The 21,344-nt window shown below is 41.1% G+C and overlaps 1 protein-coding gene across 1 annotated transcript in view; it reads left to right on the top strand.

Moving 5' to 3' along the window:
- FBXO38 (F-box protein 38) overlaps positions 1-21,344 on the top strand; it is a 32,809-nt gene extending 11,465 nt beyond the window's left edge. The window contains exons 13-23 of the mRNA XM_014518724.2: positions 1-213; positions 803-922; positions 2,107-2,286; positions 5,395-6,120; positions 11,094-11,194; positions 13,326-13,428; positions 14,879-15,045; positions 15,901-16,046; positions 16,914-17,017; positions 17,284-17,397; positions 21,102-21,344. Coding sequence (XP_014374210.1) covers positions 1-213; positions 803-922; positions 2,107-2,286; positions 5,395-6,120; positions 11,094-11,194; positions 13,326-13,428; positions 14,879-15,045; positions 15,901-16,046; positions 16,914-17,017; positions 17,284-17,397; positions 21,102-21,280 — 2,153 coding nt within the window. The 3' untranslated portion in view covers positions 21,281-21,344. The remainder of the gene's footprint in view (positions 214-802; positions 923-2,106; positions 2,287-5,394; positions 6,121-11,093; positions 11,195-13,325; positions 13,429-14,878; positions 15,046-15,900; positions 16,047-16,913; positions 17,018-17,283; positions 17,398-21,101) is intronic.

Raw genomic sequence — 21,344 nt, 5'->3', positions numbered from 1 at the left:
GTGTAGGGCTGAGTGCAGGCACAGGGATTGGTGTTTCATCTGCCCTGGTCAGCAATCAGAACTCCAACAACGAGAATGACAACAACAACAATCACCAAAACAACAACAATCCCAACATCCACCACAACAACCACCAACACCCAAATGATCAGAATGAGGAGAATGAGTTGAGGCAAGATGGGCAGGCTGAAGAGCAGCAGATTGCAGCTGAGGGTAACCACTGATCTTTTGTGAGCCTCCAAAAGAAATGATTTTTTTTCGTTGCCATACATGCACGGGACTATAGGCAAAAAGTGAATATATATTGAAACAGCTCTTTAAGATTCTTGTGAAATAATGTCTTTAACACTTTGCTTTAGATCCTTTTGTATATTCCTGCATATAGTGTTTATATATAAGATCAGACTAGTTCTGGTTATTCATTTGAATCTTCTGGGTTTACTGGTCCAGGTGTATCATGTTGTTTGTTAGCATCCCATCATGTTTACTGTGCAGTGGAAAGATCAGGAAGAGTTAGGCATCTAAGTACCTCTTTAAAAATATGTCCCATCATTCTCAGCCAGATGACCTCACTATGATGCAAGAAACCTTTTGAGAGAGAAAGGAGCCATTTACCTGAGCACAGAATGGGTTCTGCACTGAAAGTTACAGAACAAGAAACTTCAGTGTATATCCCTAATATCTGGGAGGAAATAAGGCGGGTGGTGTTGGTGGTAGTCATAGCAGTATTTTTCTGGAATTTGAAGTGCTGTGTTCTTTGTTTTATTTCTCTTAACTCTTTCTGTTGTTTCCATTTCTTCAGCCCTAAATGATATGGAAGAGGTTCCACAAGAAGATGGAGTGGTTGCAGTGGATGTCCAGAATGAGGCCGTTGCTCATAGCCAGGCAGTTATTCCTATGGATGTTGATGAGGAGCAAGCAGGTAATTCTGACTCTGGAAAGTAACCTTTTCTTTAGCATTCTTCTTACTTACAAAAGGCTTTAGCTCTGTCTATTTCTGACTCAACTTTCTTCATTGAGGCCACACAGGACATTTGAGATGCTGCCAAGAACTAGATATGATTTAAAGCAATCTCAACAATTCCCATTTTTCTCTGTGTATTGGGTGAAGGATTATACTTAAAGCCTCATGGTTCATGCTGTAGTGTAATAACACTCAAACAGCCTGTATATTCTCAGCTTGCTGTGTCTTGTTTCAGGCTTTGAATTTATGGCCTCCTTTCTATGATAATGCATGGACTCCCCTCCTTGATTTTGATGTAACCACAGGAGCTTGTATAAGCACTAATTTAATTTGCATTAGTGAGTTGCATCAGGCTGCCTTGATTCTTCATTTATTTTGTAGAATGTTGAATTGTTGATTTGCCAACAATATCAAGTAATGCATAAAAACAGTGTCAGTTCAATTAATTGATTTCCCAGAAAAGGGGTATTTTACATCATGCTGCTGTTCATTTCTTACCTTACTCATGGTGGCATCTACTACCTCAGTGTGGTTCCAGTTACTGGCACTCTTGCCAAAAAGATAGAAGCATCAGAGTTGAACTCTGAAACGCAACCTAGGTTTATACTCATTGCTGACACTGCAGTGTATTGCTGAGAGGAAGATTGCTGAATCACTGGGAATCTTCTCTGCTTATTTTTGGTGGTTGCCCAGGAGAAAGTTTACCAACAGCTCCAGGGATGTTTAATATCAGTTGTCCTAACCAGCATTCTGTTTCAGGAATGCAGATTCCGATGGCTGAACACACAAGGAATTCCTAGTTAGTTCCACCATTACTGCACTTCTAATCTTTCACTGTTGTGGAGAAGACTGGTTAATATTTGAGTCTGAGAAGCATTACAGGAACTGGAATTCTTAGCTGATCATCTTAACTTTCCTTTTTTTCTGATAAACCAAACATTATTTGATTGGTTTAGTTATATTTTCATACTGAAACTTTAATTTGGTGGCATTTGAGTTTTAATGTTGTATCCACAAAAGAATAAGCAGAGTTTGGCTAAGATGAATCCAAACCCCTCTCTTCTGGAACTTCCAAACTTGTAGAAATTCATACTATTGTTCTGTTTTTGTGAATGAACTGTCAGCATTGTTCCCCGGTTTAGGGCCCAGTGGCCTTCAGCCTGTTGTAAAAGCTGGACCTATCACTGTCCATGATTCAGACAGTGAGGATGAAGAAGATAACCTGGGAACTTCAAGAGCCTGCATTACTAACAGCATTGCACAGAGTTATTCAGATGGAGAAGAGAAAGTTAGAGATCCAGTGGAAACCAGAGAGCCCTCAGGTGAAAGAATTTGTACAGTTTGTTAAAGGGGTGAAATGGTTAATATGGGTTGGGTTACCCTAGGCAATAGTTGCAGTTTGCTAATTGGGAGGTTGAAACTTAAGAGTCCAGTTTTCTTTCTCCTGGCCTTTGGTAACGATTGGTTTTGTAGACCATTGCATCCTAGAATGGAACGGTAGAGTAAATACCTACGACTCTGCGCTTGCATGGTCAAATTGAGAAGTAAAAGTATAGCTGCATGTTTGTACGTGCATTTTCAAATGCATCCATTGCATCGCTGGTTCACAGTTAGTATCGTAGAAAAGTAGGGCTGGAAGGAACCTCTTTAGGTCATGTAGTCCAATCTCCTGCCTGAAGCAGTTGATGTAATTCGGGGCAGATATGCAAATGTTGTCTGCATTAACTGTTTGTCAAAGCATGTACGTTCATAAACAGGTTAACATTTGCTGATAAGCAAATGTTAAGGGTTGATGGGAAACAGCGCCATCTGATAAGTGATGCAGACTTCCTGGGAAAACTACACCAGATCCAATCCTATCCTTTAAAGGGACTGTTGCAGCCTAATAATGAAGAAGACTCTCAGGGAGCTGTTCTCCTCTCAAACTGAACTTCTTTGGAGTAAAGCTTGTTATTGTTATTCTCATAATTTTTTAGATCTGCTAGCGCCTGGAGGCTCCAACAAATACCAGGCCCTTTTATAATACGTATTGTACAGAAATAAGAGGGCAAGCCCTGCTCTGAGCCTAGACTCTAAATGGGCAAGATAGACAATAGGTGAAAAGGCATGAAGAAGTGCTTGTAATTTGCTAAAGAGAGCACAGATGGTTTGTGGCTAAGACAAAATATAATGCAGGTCACCTCACTCCAAGTTAGGTCCCTGTGCACTGCTGTATGCTGCTTCACCAGCAACATAGATTTCTCAATATTTTTTATAGCTTTCATCTGTTCATTCTTTGGCTAAGACTATTTCAAACAGGAAGAGGAAGTAAAAATTGAATTTTATTCTATAAATAACTGACACATGAAATACACACAGAGTTATAGGAGTTGCAATAGCTAACTGAATCGGATATTAAAAGTCTAGTTTTGTGGTGAGGTATAATAACTTAGTTTTCTCTGCTACCCTTTCACTTACTCGGAGCTGAGAACTAATTAGCCTGAAATATGATGTGAGAATGAATTTGGTGGCTCCCTGTTTTATAGCTGATTATATCTCTGATGTCATCTACCTGGATTTTAAGAAAGCCTTCGATACGGTATCTCATCCTATTCTCATAAATAAACTGAGCAGTTGTGACATAGATGATTACATGGTCAGGTGGGTGGCAAATAGGCTAATGGGACACACCCAGAGAATGGTGGTGGACAGGTCAGAATTGACCTGGAAAGATGGTGGGGCAGTGGAGTTCCCCAAGGTTTTGGTCCTTGGACCATTGCTGTTCAATGTCTTCATCAGTGATTTGGATGAGGGCATGGAGAGCACTCTGTCCAAATTTGCAGATGACACCAAATTATGGGGTAAAGTAACCACACTAGTGGATGGGGAATGGATCCAGGCAGATCTGTACAGGTTGGAGAAGTGGGCAGAACAGAATAGGATGCAATTCAACAAGGACAAATGCAAAGTGCTGCACCTAGGGAGAAGGAATCACAAACACATTTACAGGCTGGGGGATGACCGTCTCTGCAGCACTGTAACAAAAACGGATCTTGGAGTTGACTCCGAGATAAACATGAGTTTTCAATGTCATGAACTGATCAGTAAAGCTAACTGCACTTTTATCATGCATTAGCAGGTGCATCACAAACAGGTCCAGAGAGGTGATACTTCCCCTCTATGCAGCACTGGCAAGTAGCTGGAGTACTGCGTCCAGTTTTGGGTGCCATACTTCAAGAGGGATGTGGATAACCTTGAGAGGGTCCAGAGGAGGGCCACTCATATGGTTAGGTGCCTGCAGGTAGGGCCCTATGAGGAGAGAGTGAGGGACCTGAATCTCTTCAGCCTCCACAAGAGAAGGCCAGGAGGTGATCTTGTGGCCATCTATGAATTCATCAGGGGAAACAGCAAGGGATAGGGGATGCTCTGTTTATCAGGGCACCCCTTGGAGTAACTAGAAATTACGGGCACAGACTGACGGAGAGCAGATTCAGCTTAGACATCAGGAAGAACTTCTTTACAGTAAGGGTTGCCAGAATCTGGAATGGGCTTCCAAGGGAGGTGGTGCTCTCTCCTACCTTGGGGGTCTTTAAAAGGAGGATAGACATGCACCTGGCTGAGGTCATCTGACCACAGCACTCTCCTGCCCTGGGCAGAGGGTTGGACTCGATGATCTGCTGAGGTCCCTTCCAATCCTAATATCTATCTCCATATCAGATCACTTGTCATTCTGGTACATGTTGGCAAGGCAGTAGTTTCAATGCAAGGGAAGCCTATAGAGTGATACAATGCTGAGTTGAAGTACCCTGAGCTAGCTTCAAGTCAGGACTGAGGTACATTTGGAAGGCTTTACAGTGGTGCTGCTGGGAGTAGTTTGATTTAATAGACTGAGTGAAGGGCTAGGAAAATAATAAATTAAGTGAAGGTAGAAAATCCTGAGTTCTGATGCTGGTTTTTACACTCCTTCTGTCTCCTTGTCTCTCTAAATTGGGAACAACATATACTCATCATTCCTTGCCTTTGGGAGTGGGGTTAATGGTGCTTGGCCTTTGAAGGTTTAAAGTTCTAAGTTCTTATTTAGCCTCTTTAAAATATAGGATTAAAATATGTTCTTACACTTTGGCCTTTTTTAATTAGTTAGCTGTCCTGTAAAAGCAGTAGGTATGTGCAGCCAGTGTGTGCCTCCTGTGCTGCTGCATTTGCCTGGATGTATGTCAGTTCAAATGAATGGCTTAAGAACAGCGAAGATATTCAGCAGCTGATAGAATTAAGTTTTAATTTCCTGTAACTTCAGAATGAGTCATAACTGCCAAACTGTAGGCTCTTGCTCCTGAACTCTAGCCTGCAGTCCATTTTAACTGGTGTCTTATGGAGAGCTATTCTGCACTTATTGGAACTTCACACTTGGTTACTCAATTGTTCTCTCATGCTTAATTATCTTTTTTTATCAGCAGTGAGTGGGAAAGGCAAGACTCCACTGAGGAAGAGATGCAGTGCCAACCAAATGGGCCAGGCAAAGCAGTTCCATGCTGAGGAGAGCAGCTGTGAGAAAGGCTGTCAAGTAACCAGTGAGCAGATTAAAGCAGATATGAAAGCAGCCAGTGACATGCCTGAAAGGAACAAAAGCAAAGATTCTTACCCAGTTTGCAGTAATTCTACGGGATCCACAGGGGCCCCCAGCTCCTGCAATGCTGCTTCTCCAAGCCTGGACTGTGCAAGGACAGCCAGTAGTCACTCTGCTGGAACCAGTCCAGCGGCTGCAGATGAATCTAGGCAGTGTGTCTGCTCCCCTTGTAAGAGTGAAGGCTCTGCTGAGAGAGACAATGAGGAGAGCTCTATGTACTCTAGGTGCTCCTGCTATAAGCACCAAGAACCACAAAGAAGGACTAACGGGTGCTCTGATGGGGAATGCCCATCCACTAGCGGGGTTTGCAGTCAGAATGGAACAAATAACACTGGGTCAGATTTCTCCCTTAGGACTCTGCCAGACTGTGGGCCTGCAGGAGAGGCAAGTGATGAGAGGACTAGTGGGAGTGTCTGTGGGCCTGTAACTGTGGAGGAAAGCACTGGCTCACAGCCACGGAGCTATGAGATGAAGTATAAAGAAGAATATCCCCGCCGGCCTCTAACAAGAGCCAGAAGCAAACTATCTCATGTCCCTTTGGTGTCTGAAGCAGGTAGGGCCCCACACTCCTCTGTTTATTTCAGAGTTACTGTTTCATATGGGAGCAGTAAGTATTTTTGTAACTCTTAACATTTCACATTTAACTCAAAGTTTTTGTGCGGTAACCAGTGGGCCAGAGCAAAAGGCCATTTTGTTTTTGGCTTTATAAGTGCTTAAGTCCATCAATCTTTCTCCATAATCATGAGTAATCTCAGTGTTATTACATCTGTTTACATGTTGTACATATATGCTACAGCTGAAAAATACTTGCAGGGTTTTGTTGGGGGTTTTTTTATCGTTCCTCTTGTATGCTTGTGTTTTTATTGTTCACTGAAAAAGAAGACTTGCTTTCTTATACAGGATTTACTTTTGACAAGGGAAACAGAAGGAATCCTGAAGTCTCAGCCAGTGGACAAAGATCAATACAATAATTGCATTAAATTATCAACCAATAACATGAATTGTAGTTATTACTCAACCTAGCATACACCGATATGTAAGACACCTGCATAGTGAGATCCTTTACTTAGTTGTGTGTAGCTTGACTAATGGATTTGTTGTAAAATGTTTTCTTCATGAAACATTTTGCACAGTACCTAGAATGAGAAGAGAAGTGATTGAAGAAAACCTGAAATTTGGAATTGAAGGAGGGAATTTGTTGGTATCTCCTACTTCGTTATACAAGGTTTCAGTGTCCAAGTAGCTGTAGATTCCACATTGGCTAGGCTGGTACTTGAAAATACTTTTTCCAGATACCTAGAATTCCTGCCTTGGGACATCAGGTAAAATGGAACAGCATATAAAGGTGAAATTATAGAATCATAGCAGAGAGAGGAAATATCCAGTCATTGAATTGATATTTCTGCTCATAAAGAATGATTGATTCCATCACTGCTTTTGCTATTGTTTATCCAGTTAATGTCCCAAATACTGACAAAGCCTAAATCGTGTATCCTAGGGGGCCTTTTCACGGTCAGATATATCTCAGGGTCAAGAAGTTATGCTGGTACTCACTTTGAATTTTCCATTTCCTAATTCTGTTAAAACTTGTGCATTACTTCCATATTATACTAGGATATCTTCCCAAAAATAGTGTTGCCTGTTTAGCTTGGTTCTTAAACAAGATATCTATTTCCTTAATTAAGCTAAGTGTCTTCTTATTTCATATTCAGCATATAACCTGATTGCCTGCAGAAGTCAGAAGTTAGTACCTCAAGTGCCTGCATGCGTGCACTTACCTCTGTAATCTCTGCAGTGTTTGTTTCTTCTGTATTACCAGGTATGGGCTGATGCTGGAGGCAGAATCCCAGGCTTGATGTATCAGTTTAGTTTTGTAGGGCTATGCCTGAATATTCAGGCCAATAACGTTCCTCCTTTTTTGGCCATTATAATCTTTTTTTTCCTATCAGACTGGAACAAAACATTTATTTACATTTACTGTAAATTTGGCCTTTTCTTTACAAAACTAAGGACATTTTTCCCACACTTGGTTTGAATAAATGTTTTGTGTTTCATGCTTTATTGTTTGGGGTTTATGTTTTGCGAAATACTGAAATAGTAAAATAGTGGTTTTTAGCTTCTATAACTTATTTGCGATAGTGAAACTTCTATAATTATTTGTCTTGAGTAATTGTTTAACCTTGTCTCTCTCATCTGGATATTAACTTGTTTCTTTGCTTAATATGGCTGATGAAAGAGTGAAATAATTACTGATACCACAGACAAGCCTGCAAAAGGGGGAAGAGTATATTGAAGTATAGAATACTAATTACACTGAAAACCTCAAGTAAAAGTGGTTTTGTCATTTAATAAGCATCTTATTGAAACCTGCCTTGGGATTCATTTTTAATTGCATTTCATAGTTAAATCCACATTAAGTCCTCTAAAAAGATGATTTCCTTGCCTGGGTCGTATATCATGTATAAGTCAGCATGTGTGATGTTTTCTTATGTTGCAACTAAGTGACTGTTTCACTGTGCTTATGTGATCTGTGAAGCGGTCAGGAAATGCTGCCAAATGATGATACATGAGTTGCCTGCTCAATATAGGGTAATATAAATTTCTGGTTGAATAATAATTACAGTTTCATACGGCATATTCCAAGCTAGGAGTTCTCTAAACAATGCCCATAAATACTGCAGTTTGTAACCTGAGCCCTAGGCGCCTCTCAGTTAAAAGTGGAATGGTGGTTGCAGTTAAGAGGCCTTTACATGATTGTTTGCCAGATGTAGAGTCACTAAATAATTTGTGTGTTTAACTTTCTTTTCTGTTCTTAGCAGTAGTATACCTTGCCTTGAAATAATGTCAGTGTATAACATCATGCCCTCAGGCTTGCAGTGCTAGCATCTTGAGAACTTTGTAACAATGCCAAACCTAACAAAAGTGAATGAAGAAATGGCATGTCAGAAAAGCCTACAGAAAGGGTAATTTGAAAAGCAGCACTCAGCAGTAGGGTATTCAATTTTTAAGAACACTGTCATGATTAGTCAGCTAAAATGATTCTTTTCTTGTTATGTCACACCTCTGCTCAGTTTCCGGAAAATAACTTCAAGTTTTTGTTTGTTTGTAGTAGAAGCAGGCAATAGAATTGCCTGCTAGTCAGAGGGGACTGACTAGTCAGAGGGGACTAGCAGGCATTGGGGGAGTCCCTGTTCCCCCGAGCACTACCAGGAGTGACTAGAAATAACGGTCACAAGCTGGCAGAGGGTAGATTCAGACTAGACATCAAGAGGCACTACTTCACTGTCAGGGCAGCTAGGACCTGGAACCAACTTCCAAGAGAAGTGGTGCTGTCTCCTACCCTGGGGCCCCCCCCCGTCCCAGGTTTCAGAAGCCATTAGCTGTTCTTCTGTATCCTGTCCCGCTCCATTCTTATTAGTTCTGTTTCTGTGTGCTGGCTGTCCAGTGAAATTTACCCATGTCCCATTCTCCTGAACACTTAAGAATTGCTAGAGTGCATCAAACCCAGGGTCCATCTAGTCAAATATCTTGTCTGCAACAGTGGCCAACACCAGATGCTTCAGAAGATGATGTAAAAATCTTGTAGCAGCAAATGTGGGATAAACTTTCCTTTCCCCTTTGCCCTCCCGTGCTTCTCCCATTCCGCCCCCCACATGACACAGTCTCGTTTTGAGTTCTGATAGCTAAAGATTGGCTGTAGCTGTGAAGCATGAGGTTTCATGTCCTTTTGAAATGTAACTTCTAACTATAACAAAGAATATTCATATTATCCACATAAGAGTATAATCCTGCTGAGTACTTGGCTGTCACATCATCTTGTGGCATAATTAATCTGTAGAATTTGTTGCATTTTAAGAAAAAGTATTTCCTTTTTAGAGTTTACTTTACTACACTTTAACTTCATTGAAGGTCCATTTATTCCTGTAATGAGAGAAAAGCAGAAGCTCCTAATCTACCATGTCTTTATTATTTGTTATTTTATATATTTTCTGTCCCCTCTTATTTGTTTCTTTTCTGAGTAATAAAACCTAGTCTTTCTTTGTATGAGGTTTTTTTTCCTATGAGGATGATCAATTCTTGTAATACTTCTCCTTATTATTCTGCACTATCCTTTTTCAGAGGACTCCTGTAAATATCACTGTTTTTATATAAAGGAGTACGTCGTTAAGCACACTAAGCTTGAGTATTTCCGGGAGTAAAACAACACTTAGTCTCCTTATCTTGACTGTGTTCCTCTTTAAACTCCCATCCATTTAACACAAAGGCTAAATACAGACAGTCAAAAACCCTGATGCTGAGTTGATTCAATCTTTGCAGGTTTGTCTAAGCTGCGTAGATTGAACTGATAAGTAAACCGACATTCACTTTTGATTTCAGAAATTCCTGCAGTTGTCCAGGCCAGAAGTGGGAGGCATTAGAACGCGCCTCCCTGCTTAGCTGGAACACACAGCTTATGGCAAGGCTAGCCCGCCCACCTTGGGAGGGGGGGTATTTACAGAGGAGGTGCAAAGCATCTTGGGGGACTGTGAGTTAACTTGAAGAAACAAATAAGAGGGGATCTGGAACAGTTCAATAAACTGATTTAACCTAAATCAGTTAAGTCTGAAACTACGTCCATCCAGGTTTATCTTAAACCGGTTTCAGCCATTTTGAAAGCAGGTTGTGTGCACTGAACTTCTGTTGTGTTACAGATTGGAACTGGTTTCTGATCACTTACACTGGTTAACATGTAATTTCTCTCCCTGGTAAAAGGGTGTTTCTTTTAATTGAAATATTAACCTACTGTACTTGCAAAGGGCATTGAAATGTAATACATATTTTATAAATGTAATTTTTCCGTAAGTAGAAGGATATGATTACTACAGAAAAATGGAGGGGTGAGGGTGCTGTTTATTGTTATTTCCAGGTAGCATCTTGTGTTTTAAAATGCAAATAAGCAACCTTCCATATTTGATGTCAGGATTTCCTCTGAAATACAGGTCGCTGAAACTTAGTGCAGGGAGATTCTGGGCACCTTCTGCCTTGCAGTATAAGGGAAAATGGAGAAATCTGAAGTGAAAATTAAAAATGAGGCAAAGGAGATTTTCAAACAGGATAGGTCTATTTAAGACAGCTAAATATTTAAAAGCCTAATACGGTTAATTTATTATTGAAAAAATAACTCTTCAGGGAATGGCATATTGTCTGGTGCTTAGAACTTGCTTCTTTCTCCCTGTCCCTTACAGTCTCTCGCTGTGGGACAGTGGACAAGTGATTGTGTCCTCACCTGTACATTCAGTTTGAATGGATTGAATTTGGAGTTCAAATGGGTTTGGGCAATAAACCTAAAAATGCTTTTGGTGCAATTGAGGGGTGTAGTTATAGTCAAAAAGTCAGCACAATCACTGACTTGTTCCAATGGTTGTTTTGGAGAACCTTGAGCATTACGATACTGTTGAAGGTGTTCAGTTAAGAAATGTTATTGCTTTTCACTTGGTTCATAAACATGGGAGAGACTTGCTTTAACTTTTTTATTTTTCTCCCCAGAGGTAGCCAAGCCAAAGTCTCGACAAACAGCAAAGCGAAAAAGGACAGCTGACAAGTCAACAAGCACTAGTGATCCTGTTATTGAGGATGACCACGTTCAAGTGAGACTTCTTTCTACACTTGCTATAGGGTTTTCCAGCCAGGGAAAAATTATTAATATTGACACTACAGGCTTGTCTTGGCTACAAAGTCAAACAGAGTTGTAAATAGTTTGGGCACTAACTCAAATCCTTTCCACATAAAAATTAGTTCCACTTGAGTGCTACCAGCTCTTGAATGATTTTCCACACACATGTGCTACCAATTCTTCCTGCATGCTTGGGTAGGACAGACATACCTGCCCACAGTTAACTGGGAAAGAATTCATAGGGCAGCTTAAGTTATTCCAGCTCTAAGAAATATGGGGTGTGTCCTCAGAGACTGCAGCACCGTATATAACTGAGTGCAATGCCAGTGGAGACTCAGCAGCTTGAGCTAATTTTGCCATAAGGTGATTTCCTCTGAGCCTAGGATAACTCAAGAGGGGTAAAGTGCTCTTAAAGTGCTCATTGGTTTTTTGGTCTGTTTTATAATTAGAAATTCTGTAAGGAATATAGGAGATTACTTCTCAAAGTGTGAATAGCCTCTCTTAAAATTGCTGTATTTGAAAGTGACACTGCCAAATTTTAAAAAAAGAGAGTACAGGCGTGTTGCATCTTATGCAGGGGTTAGGTTCTGAGGTCAGCACGTAAGGCGAAAATCGCGTATAGTCAGATCACCAGCGATTTGAATATCGGTGATTGCCTCTGCCTCCAAAACCTCCCGCCCCCGCCACGGAGCCGTGCTAGGAGCTGTGCAGCCGGCAGCAGCGGCGCAGCTCAGGGTGGTGGGGGAGATGGCTGCGTGCCGCCAGGCCACCACCACGCTGCCAAAACCTCCCGCTGCTGCCGCAAACTGAAGCCCCGCCCCCCCCTTCCCACCCCAGGTAGTTGAATTTGCGCAAGTTAAATGCGTGTATGACGCGACTGTACTGTATTACAGTTTGTAGATACAAGTAACATATATTTCTGAAAAGTTTTAAAACATGCTTTTCCCTCCGAGTGCACTTTTAATAGCATTTGCAAATAATCGGTTCCCCCATGGCTTAATTGTTCAGTTTCTCTTTGTGCTAATAGTACAATCACAAAATTTGCTGGATCTTTTTTGAAAAGCTAATTAAGAAAATGCAAATTGAATTTCTTTCCCCATTTCCATTGCTAGTGCTTTCGCCCTATCTTTGTAACCTCCGGAATTATTTTGCCTCTGTATCTACTTGCTTTTATTTCCCTGACAGTGGTATCAGAAATAAGAGACTGAATGAGCTGCAGAGATTAAATTCCCTCCTCACTATATAAAATTTCCTGTTCTGAGCCACACTGATGAAATGCAGCATGTATATGAGGTTCACACTGATTCTTCATGCTGTAACTGTTCTGCATTTAAACAAAAGATCAGTGTAATTGTCAACCCTCAGAAGCTTTCATGGACCACTCTACAACCTTTCTGTCCAATTCTGAATTGTGAGAAGTGGGGGGGTCAGTGGCCATGGGAGCTTCTGACTTGAGAGTATTTTTGTACTGAATCAATTGCAGCTTATGAGAAGTATGTTTTGGGCCATAACTGTGGGTCTAAAAATGCAAGTTAGTTTTAATTCATATTTTATGCCAGTGCTCATCAGCAACACAAGTCCTGCTTTTTCCTTTCTAGGGATATCTCAATTACCTCCATTACCTGTTCCAGGCCAGTGCCATTATTACATTGGATATCTCAAATTGAATTATCTCCTAGAAGAATGTTTCTCAATCCATGGGTTGCAACACAAAAGTGGGTTGCAAGAACATGTGAAAGAGTTGTGAACAAACTTTAAAAATGGATTCTCCTTTAAAGGATTTCCAGCCTGCAAAGGGCTGCTTGGGGGCCCCCATTCCCCACAGACAGACCCCCCCCTGCCCCACACACCCAATCCCTGCCCCATACTGTGGGGGGCTGGAGGCAGGGAGCAGTGGGTTGGGAGTGAGGGGCACTGGTTTGGGACTGGCCATTGATGTTTACAGATGGGTCCTGGTACACAAAAGGTTCAGAACCACTGTCCTAGAACATTTCTTACAGAATGGCCATTGCTGGTCTTGGCATTTTTTGTCTTTGAAAGTAATCTTTTAAATTAATTTTGTATTCATCCTATCATGTGGATTTTTATTCGTAAATCATTGCTAGGTGCTGACTTTAAAATCCAAAAACCTTGTTGGAATCACATTGACCAATTGCGGAATAACAGACCTGGTGCTGAAAGACTGCCCCAAAATGATGTTCATCCATGGTATGTAGTTAATGTCATCAAGGCACACATCAAGTCTTCCTTTCTATTTCCCCTAGAGCATATACTGTCTCTTCTGTCTATTTGGATTATATGGGTGTCACATTAAACATTCTGCAGGGTGCTGCCATTGGGCCACTGCTCATTCCATATTCATCAGTCCAGTCTTTTAGTTAAAAATTAGATTCAGTACTTGATAGATTAAATAACTGAAGGATGTATAATGAAGTACATCAGGGGTTCTCCATTTCGGTTTCTTAATTGTCTAGCTCACTGATTCTCAACCAGGGTGCTGCCAGATCCTTTGGGTACTGAGAGGTGTTAAGAGAGAAGCACAGTCTCAAGCTTGTCCTTGCCTAGCCAATCTCCCACTCTCTTTGCCCCCACTGCTCTGCTACTCTGCAAAGATGTAAGCACTGTAATATATAAATTATTTTTTTTTAATTGGATCCCACTCGATTCACAGAAGCTACGGAGAAGTGCCTCAAGTCCAGTGAAGGATGCCTTGAGTCCAAAAAGGTTGAGAACCACTATTCAAGCTATAACAGATTTAGTAAAGGTTAATATCTAAAAAGTCAGGAGTGTAATATCACATGACAGCCATCTAGCAAGTAAAGTTTTTCTTGGAATAACTATAATAGTTGGAAGTTGATAAAATTAGTTGAAATGCCTTGTTTTTCCCTGTCACTTGTCTCTCTTTTCACAGAACTCCCAGTTATTTAACTGACACAATCGTGTTTTCCTTCTTGAAAGGCTGATACTCAAAACAGATTTATATCATATAATGTCACTTTGTGCATGTTACTTTAGTGTAAGTGATATCGTAGCTGTGATGGTCCAGAAATTGTGAGAAGCCAGGATTTCTTAGGGTGATATCTTTTACTGGACCAACTATAGTTGGGATAAAGATATCACCCAAAGAAATCTTGCCTCTTATACATTTTCACGTTCTAATCTGCATGCATATTTCCACCTAAAACAACAGGGCATTTACTCTGTTTACATCAACATCTGCAATATGTAGCAGTGCCTCCCTTGCCCAAACTGATCAATTTCTTTATGCAATTAGAAGAAACTGGAATTTGATTGCATAGATTAAGTTTAATCCACAGAGCTGTTTAGCGCACATTTTTGTGTTAACTAATCAGCTAAGTACAAATTATTCTAGACATGATAGAAGGAAGTGGATTAGCTCTTTACCAATAAAAATATAATTCCAAATTCATAGGTAGATTGTTCTATAGAAGAAAATTTAAAAAATGCATTACATTTTCTATTTAAGCTATCAGCTGTATAAACACAATTCACTAACTGTCCTTTATATAAATATTAGTTGCTTCTTTACTAAGCAGTCTGCTTTGCAAAACATTGAAAGAACATTCAGATCTGGCCTATTGCATGTTATTTTGAATTTATTGTTGCTTTTAAAGGTTTGTTTGTTTGTAATTTATAGCTACAAGATGTCGTGTACTAAAGCACCTAAAAGTAGAGAACGCACCAATTGTCAATCGATTTGACTATGCTCAGTGTAAGAAGTTAAACATGGATCAGGTACTAGATCAGATACTGAGGATGCCGCCAGAGAGAAACCGGATCATTTACCTTCGTCCAATGCAGCAGGTACCCAGACAGTTTTCAGTTAACCAGTGAAGAATTTGAAGCTCTGGTTACTTTTTTTTTTTTCTCACCTCTGCTCACTTCATTTTTATTTTTCACTCACTTCTCTTTTTGTTTTCTGGAAGAGAAATATGGTAGTCTAAGAAATTCATTTTCTTGAGACCAGACTACATTACTATCAGCTTCTTTCCTGCTTAATGCTTTTAGCAGAGGTTTGAAACTTCATTACTCGTTTTAAATCTTGAATTCATTATAGTTGCTTACTAGCTCCAAAGATGAAGTTCACTGCATTAAAAACGTCAATGCTGAGCCATGTAACTTGTGGTTCATAGTATGCCATAAGAACAATTATTAGTATGCATATGACTACACGGTCATTTACAGGCAAAAACAGTTGATGGTCTTTCTGAGTCAGGGTGGCTGAATAGGGGAATATTAGTTAACCTGTTGACCAAAAAGCTAGATCTCTGCCTATAGTCCTACTCTTTGCTTGTAGTAGGCCCCATTGCCTTATAAGGACAGTGAAAAGTCTCTTTAAAAATTAAGAACCATGGACACTGTGGAAAAATGAATGCAGATTAGGTCACACTGTTAATTTAAATTGGTGGCTCTTAGTTTACTGCATTTTACTTTAGCAAACTTGTTTGTTTTCCTTACAAAGTGGACAGTCCAAGGTAAGACTGGCAAGAGTTGTCAGGAAAGTCCTACTTGCTCTGCCTGTTCTTTGCTTACTTTCAATTTTTTCTCATTGCAATATGTATTTATCAGTGTCCTTCCCCCCAAGTTGAGGTATGTGTCTAACTGCTAACTATAAACATACTTCTGCCTGGTTGTAAGATGTCATCTATATTTTTACAGGTTGACACGCTGACTCTGGAGCAAAAGATATTTAGCGGTCCTTACCCATATCATATCTGCATAATTCATGAATTTAGTAACCCTCCCAATGTGCGCAATAAGGTGCGCATTCGCAGCTGGATGGATACAATAGCAAACATTAACCAGTGAGTACTGCCTCTCAATAGATGTACGTCAGAGATGCTGCGTCAGTAGGTTATAGGCTAATGTAGACTCAGTGTATCATTAGCCAGACAAAGAAGAATGCCTTGGGCTGCTGGTTCCCAGAGATAATGTCTAAATGAGAGGATGGGGTGAATGAAAATGTTGATTAGAGCTTCATACATTTGGCTGGTTCCCAAGTGAAGGACAGCCCAATATTCTACAGCCCTGACCCAAAACCACGCTAGCACTGTTGTAAACTGTAGTTTCTTGGAGCTTTGCCATAGAGTGCTGTAGTATTTTTTTGCTGAGAGGCCTGAAGAATTTCTTCCAAACTTGGCACTCTAAGGTTATTTAAAAGAGAGAGAGAGACTTAGTGACTCCAGGAGAGAGAACATTGGCTTCTGAAGGAAATAGAAATGATGTGTTGCTTTCAATGTGATTGCTCTTCTGCAATATTCCCCACAGCAGGAAATTGTATCCAGCAGCCCCTGACTAACCATTTCAAAAGAGGCATTTCTTTCTTCTTTTATTTTGTAGAGCGGATGAAGGAAGTACAGAAACTAGCTACCTTGTTTATTGTTGGAGACTTTATTTAGCTGTAGCTCTAAGGAATTCCTTACAAATGGAAGGCATCATAAATAATTGTTTTATATACAGCACAGATATAGACAATAAAACTGTATTTTTCCTCTAGCCCTATATGGGGTTGTACTTGAACAAAGGCATTTCACACTGGATCCAGATATGTATGTCCTTCAGGATTTAGCCCTTTTAAAGCAAAGGTTGTACAGTGGCGATTACCACTGTGCCTCTCACTTCTTCTGTAATTTCCCATCAGTGCCATCTGTAATTCTGTTTCTTTTCTCCAGAGAGCTTATTAAATATGAGTTCTTCCCTGAAGCAACACGAACTGACGAAGACATCAAGAAATACACAAAGTACCCTTGGGGGCGTGATATTTACACTCTAGAAGGTGAGCCTTTTGCGGGGTTGGAGGCTAATTCTCTGTACTTTACTACAGTAAATTAACTTTTTTTTTTTTTCAAATTACAAGAACAATGGATAAAAATGACCTTGGATTTAAAGGGGGTTAGGCAGGTGTGGATTTTGACATGAGAGTTGAGGAAGGTCTTTGCCTGTTCCAGGTCCATCTAACAACATTAGACTCTTCCAGTTGAGAATGAAGGTTTGGCATTGGAAGGGCAGTACCATCATCCCAACTGTTTTTGTTGTTTTTAGGCATTGTGGATGGAGCCCCTTACTCCATGATTACTGATTTTCCATGGCTGAGGTCACTCCGAACAGCAGAGCCAAACAGCTATGCTAGATACGATTTTGAGGATGATGAGAGAAGTGAGTAACCAGGTTTAACAAGTTTTGTCTCAGGTTGGGCTATTTTCAAATTCTTATAAGTCAGACTTCAACTTTCTGGAAATGATACAGTACTCCTAAGGGAGACAGCAAAGGCTGCGACTGAGCTCAAACACAAGGGACCTTCCTTGTATCACAGGTACTTCCTGACAGCTGGTTCTGCCATTGGACACCACCACAGGTGTGTAAAGGAGCCAGATTAGGAACCAAAATCTGGTTCTCAACCTAAAATCAAGGATATCAGTCAAGGGAGGGAAAGTTAAAACCTCATTTTTAAGTTGAAACAAGAAAAAAGGAAGTTGCTTTAACCAAGTAACATGGACAAGTAGGAAAGGGAAAATCATTTTGCTTTAGTGACTGGGAGTGCATTTAAACCTAATTTCCTCCTATGACAGCATAACAAGCCTTGGGAATAGGAGACGAGCAGTAGCTATAATATACCTAGGTTTCAGTAAGGCTTTCAGACTCGCTTACCCAATATCCTTTTAAGCAAACAAGGGGAAAAGGTTGTAAAAGAAATTATTGCAATGTGGGTGCTCAGTTGATTCAAAAACAATACTCCACAAATAGCTCACTCTCAGATTGGAAGGCTATATCAAGTTGGGTTTTAGGGTTTGTCCAAGTCTTATACTATTCAATATTTCCATTAATAATTTGGATGATGAAACTCAGAGTCATTTACGTATTAAACTTGCTGATGATACAAGGTCAGGAAGAATTGCCAGCACTTTGGAGAACGAGATTAGAATTATGTATGTATCAACAAATTAGAGAAATGGTTTGAAATAAGTATTTCACTTGTGAAACACTGCATTTGGTTAGGAATAATCAGCTGTACCAATACAACATGGTGAATGACTGGGTAAGCAATTATTCTGTAATGAAGGATTTGGAATTATAGTAGATCAAGAACTACCATTTTTTAACATTCTGTTATGAAAAAGTCAGTTCCACTGGTTGTATAAACAGGGTATCCGATGCAAGATGTACAGTAGTCCTTTCACTTTTTACTTAATGTTGGGTGAGCAGAATATAGCCCGTGGGCCAAATCTGGCCCACCAAGAAATTTTATCCAGCCCGTGGTGGGTCCCTTAGCCCTGCCTAGCCCAAGCTTGGGGGGTAGCTTAGGTCATGACATGCGCTGTTGGGTGCACTATGGGTCTTGGACAGTGCAGTGGCCAGACTCCGCTTTCCAGGGGCAGTGGCCGTTTCCAGCTGCCACCGCTAGTGTTTCTGTCAGCCAGACCTGGCCCCACTGCTTGGGCACCCTAGCCTATCCACCTTGCACCCACCACAGGGGTGAGCTGAACAGAATAAGTGGGCGAGGTCTCCACGGAGACTGGTCCTGGGCTCCCGTGGTCAGGGCACGCTCTGCAAGGCAGATGGCATAGGACTGTGGGCAGATGGGGAGCAGTGTCCGGGAGTGGGGCGGGTGGTTGGGGCCAGGGCTAGGATTGCAGGGCGGTGACAACGTAGGTCCAAGACCAGAGTAGAGCCATGATCCACTCCCCATAGGATTGATCATGACCAGCCCAGCCCAGGCAGGGGGCAAAGTGCACATCTGTGACCTGGCCCTTGTTGCCTCCACCCCAACATAGATGCATATAGGCAGCCCCAGTACAATGCAGCTGTGGAGCGGCACAGCCCAATAGCGTGGGGCAGCCTAATCCGGTCATGATCCTTCAGGGCTGCTTCACGCTGCCAGACTGCACCACTGTGCAGCTGCGCTGTATTGGGGAAGGGGCAGTAGAAGCCGGGTCACAGTGTGGGTTCTGGCGCACTCCCAGGTCGGGCCGGTCACAACCCATCCTGCAGGGAGTGGATCATGGTACTGCCTTGGCCCACACTGTCCTTGTCCTGCGATCCTGGACCTGACCCCACCTGCCTGTCCTGCTCCCAGATGCCGCTCTGCCCACTTGCAGCCCCATCCTATCTGCCCAGGTGAGCGCACACTGCCTGTGGGGGTGCTGGGTTGGTCTCCATGAAGACCTAGCCCACCCGTTCCAGCTGGTGCCCCAGACCAGTCTAGTAATCTACCACTTAAGGAGTTTTGGTGAGCTGTTGTGGGCTGGGCATGAGGGGGAGGAGAGTGCTGACTCAGCCCGCAACAGCTCACCGAAACTCCAGATGTGACCCTGCAGCCCAAATAATTTCCCACCCCATGTTAATACCTCACCTTGAATATTATGTCCAGTTTTGGGTACTGTGCTTAGAGCTGAGGGCTAATTGGTAAGAGTCCAGCAGACAGAAACACAAATGATCAGAAGTTCATATCACGTGAGCTCTGATGAAGATAATCTTCTCTTCTCTAAACAAATACAATTCTGTCTAAGAGGATACAGCAGTCTTCAAACACGTAACAGGTTACTTCTAAAGAGTATTATTGTAAATTGTTTAAAATGTGTACTGGGAGTTAGAAAGTTTTTCCAATAGCCAACCTAAACCTCCCTTTTGCAATGGAAGCCTTTTACTACTTGTCCTAACTAAGGATAGTGATACACCAACATAAAATACTTAAGGTTTTCATGGAATCTCCGTCGCTGGAGGTTTTTAAAGGCAGGGTTAATGCACAACTATCAGGAATAGATTGGCTATAGTAGAGCACGAGGGTGCTGGACTAATGAGCTCTTAAGTTTCCATCCATCCTTATCATCTATGATTTTGTTATTCCTGACAACCAGTTATTCCGTGGTATGGTTACAAGTCTGAGTTCTCTGCTGCCATTTCATCAGCACCAGTGAGGCTTCAGTTGGGAGTGAAATGTGTCAATTTTTAGATACTGTATTTTAAAAGGAGTGCAAACAAATTGGAGATCATCCATGGGAGAACAAAAATGATAAGATATTTGAAAAATATAAACCGTAGGGAAAAATGGAAACAGAGCGGTTTGTTTTCCACAGAACAGATTGGCAGTACAAAAGATTTTAAATAAGAATTGATAATGTCAAAATCATTCCGACCTGTTGTGGTCTCTCTCAGTTCTTTGCAACAGAAGCATTGCTCTCTCATTTCTTCCATAGCAAAAGAAATGAGCAAAAGCTAAAAGTTGGCATTTTCCTGTGGGTGCCTTGAGTCTGAGACTGAGAACCACAGGTCTAGATAAACAAATTCTGCCTCAGAGTAGGGGAATGGGTTGGATGATCTTCTGTGATCCCTTCCAGCTATGCCTTTCCATAAGTTACATGGTGAATCTTCATAATATTTTTAAGTACAGTCTGAATGATGAAGTTACTGTTTTTAACTGAATAATGAGACTTTTAAGATACAGTTGTAAATCCAGGAGAAATACAAAGTTCAGCTTGCAGCTTCCTCCTTAATTTGCCTAGGATATTTTCAGTATGGTGATTGAAAATAGGGGCTAACAGATGATGAATGACAACAGTGGAGCACATTAGGACAGAGTTTTTATAATTGTTTTTGCTTTGATTATTATAATGTTTTTTCCATTTACTATACTTGAGTCTTAGAACTATTGAAAGATCTGTCTTAAAAACCAAATATCTTTTTCTCTTATATCTGATCAGTAACTCTTAGACTTGCTCACAGGAACTCTTTCTGTTTCACTTTCTGAGAAAGGTACTTTATACTGTCTCAATGCAAAGCAGGGATTACTCAGTTTATGGCTTTTATGATTTCCATAGGAAAACCTTTTAATTTGTATCCTCTTTTTGTTGTAACTTCCATAGCAACTATTTATGCTCCACGGAGGAAAGGACAGTTGTCTGCAGACATCTGCATGGAAACAATAGGTGAAGAGATCTCTGAACTGCGCCAGATGAAAAAAGGTGTGTTCCAGCGGGTAGTGGCTATCTTTATCCATTACTGTGATGTCAATGGTGAACCCGTAGAAGATGATTACATTTGATTGGACCCCCAACTAGTCTCTGATTCTTTCTGTCTTCTGATTGGCACTGCCAGCCAGCAAAGAA

The sequence above is a fragment of the Alligator sinensis genome, unplaced genomic scaffold, assembly GCF_000455745.1.
Source record: "Alligator sinensis unplaced genomic scaffold, ASM45574v1 scaffold360_3, whole genome shotgun sequence".
Lineage (NCBI taxonomy): Eukaryota > Metazoa > Chordata > Crocodylia > Alligatoridae > Alligator > Alligator sinensis.
Note: the sequence above shows the minus strand (reverse complement) of the source record. Positions and strands in the feature narration are given on the sequence as shown.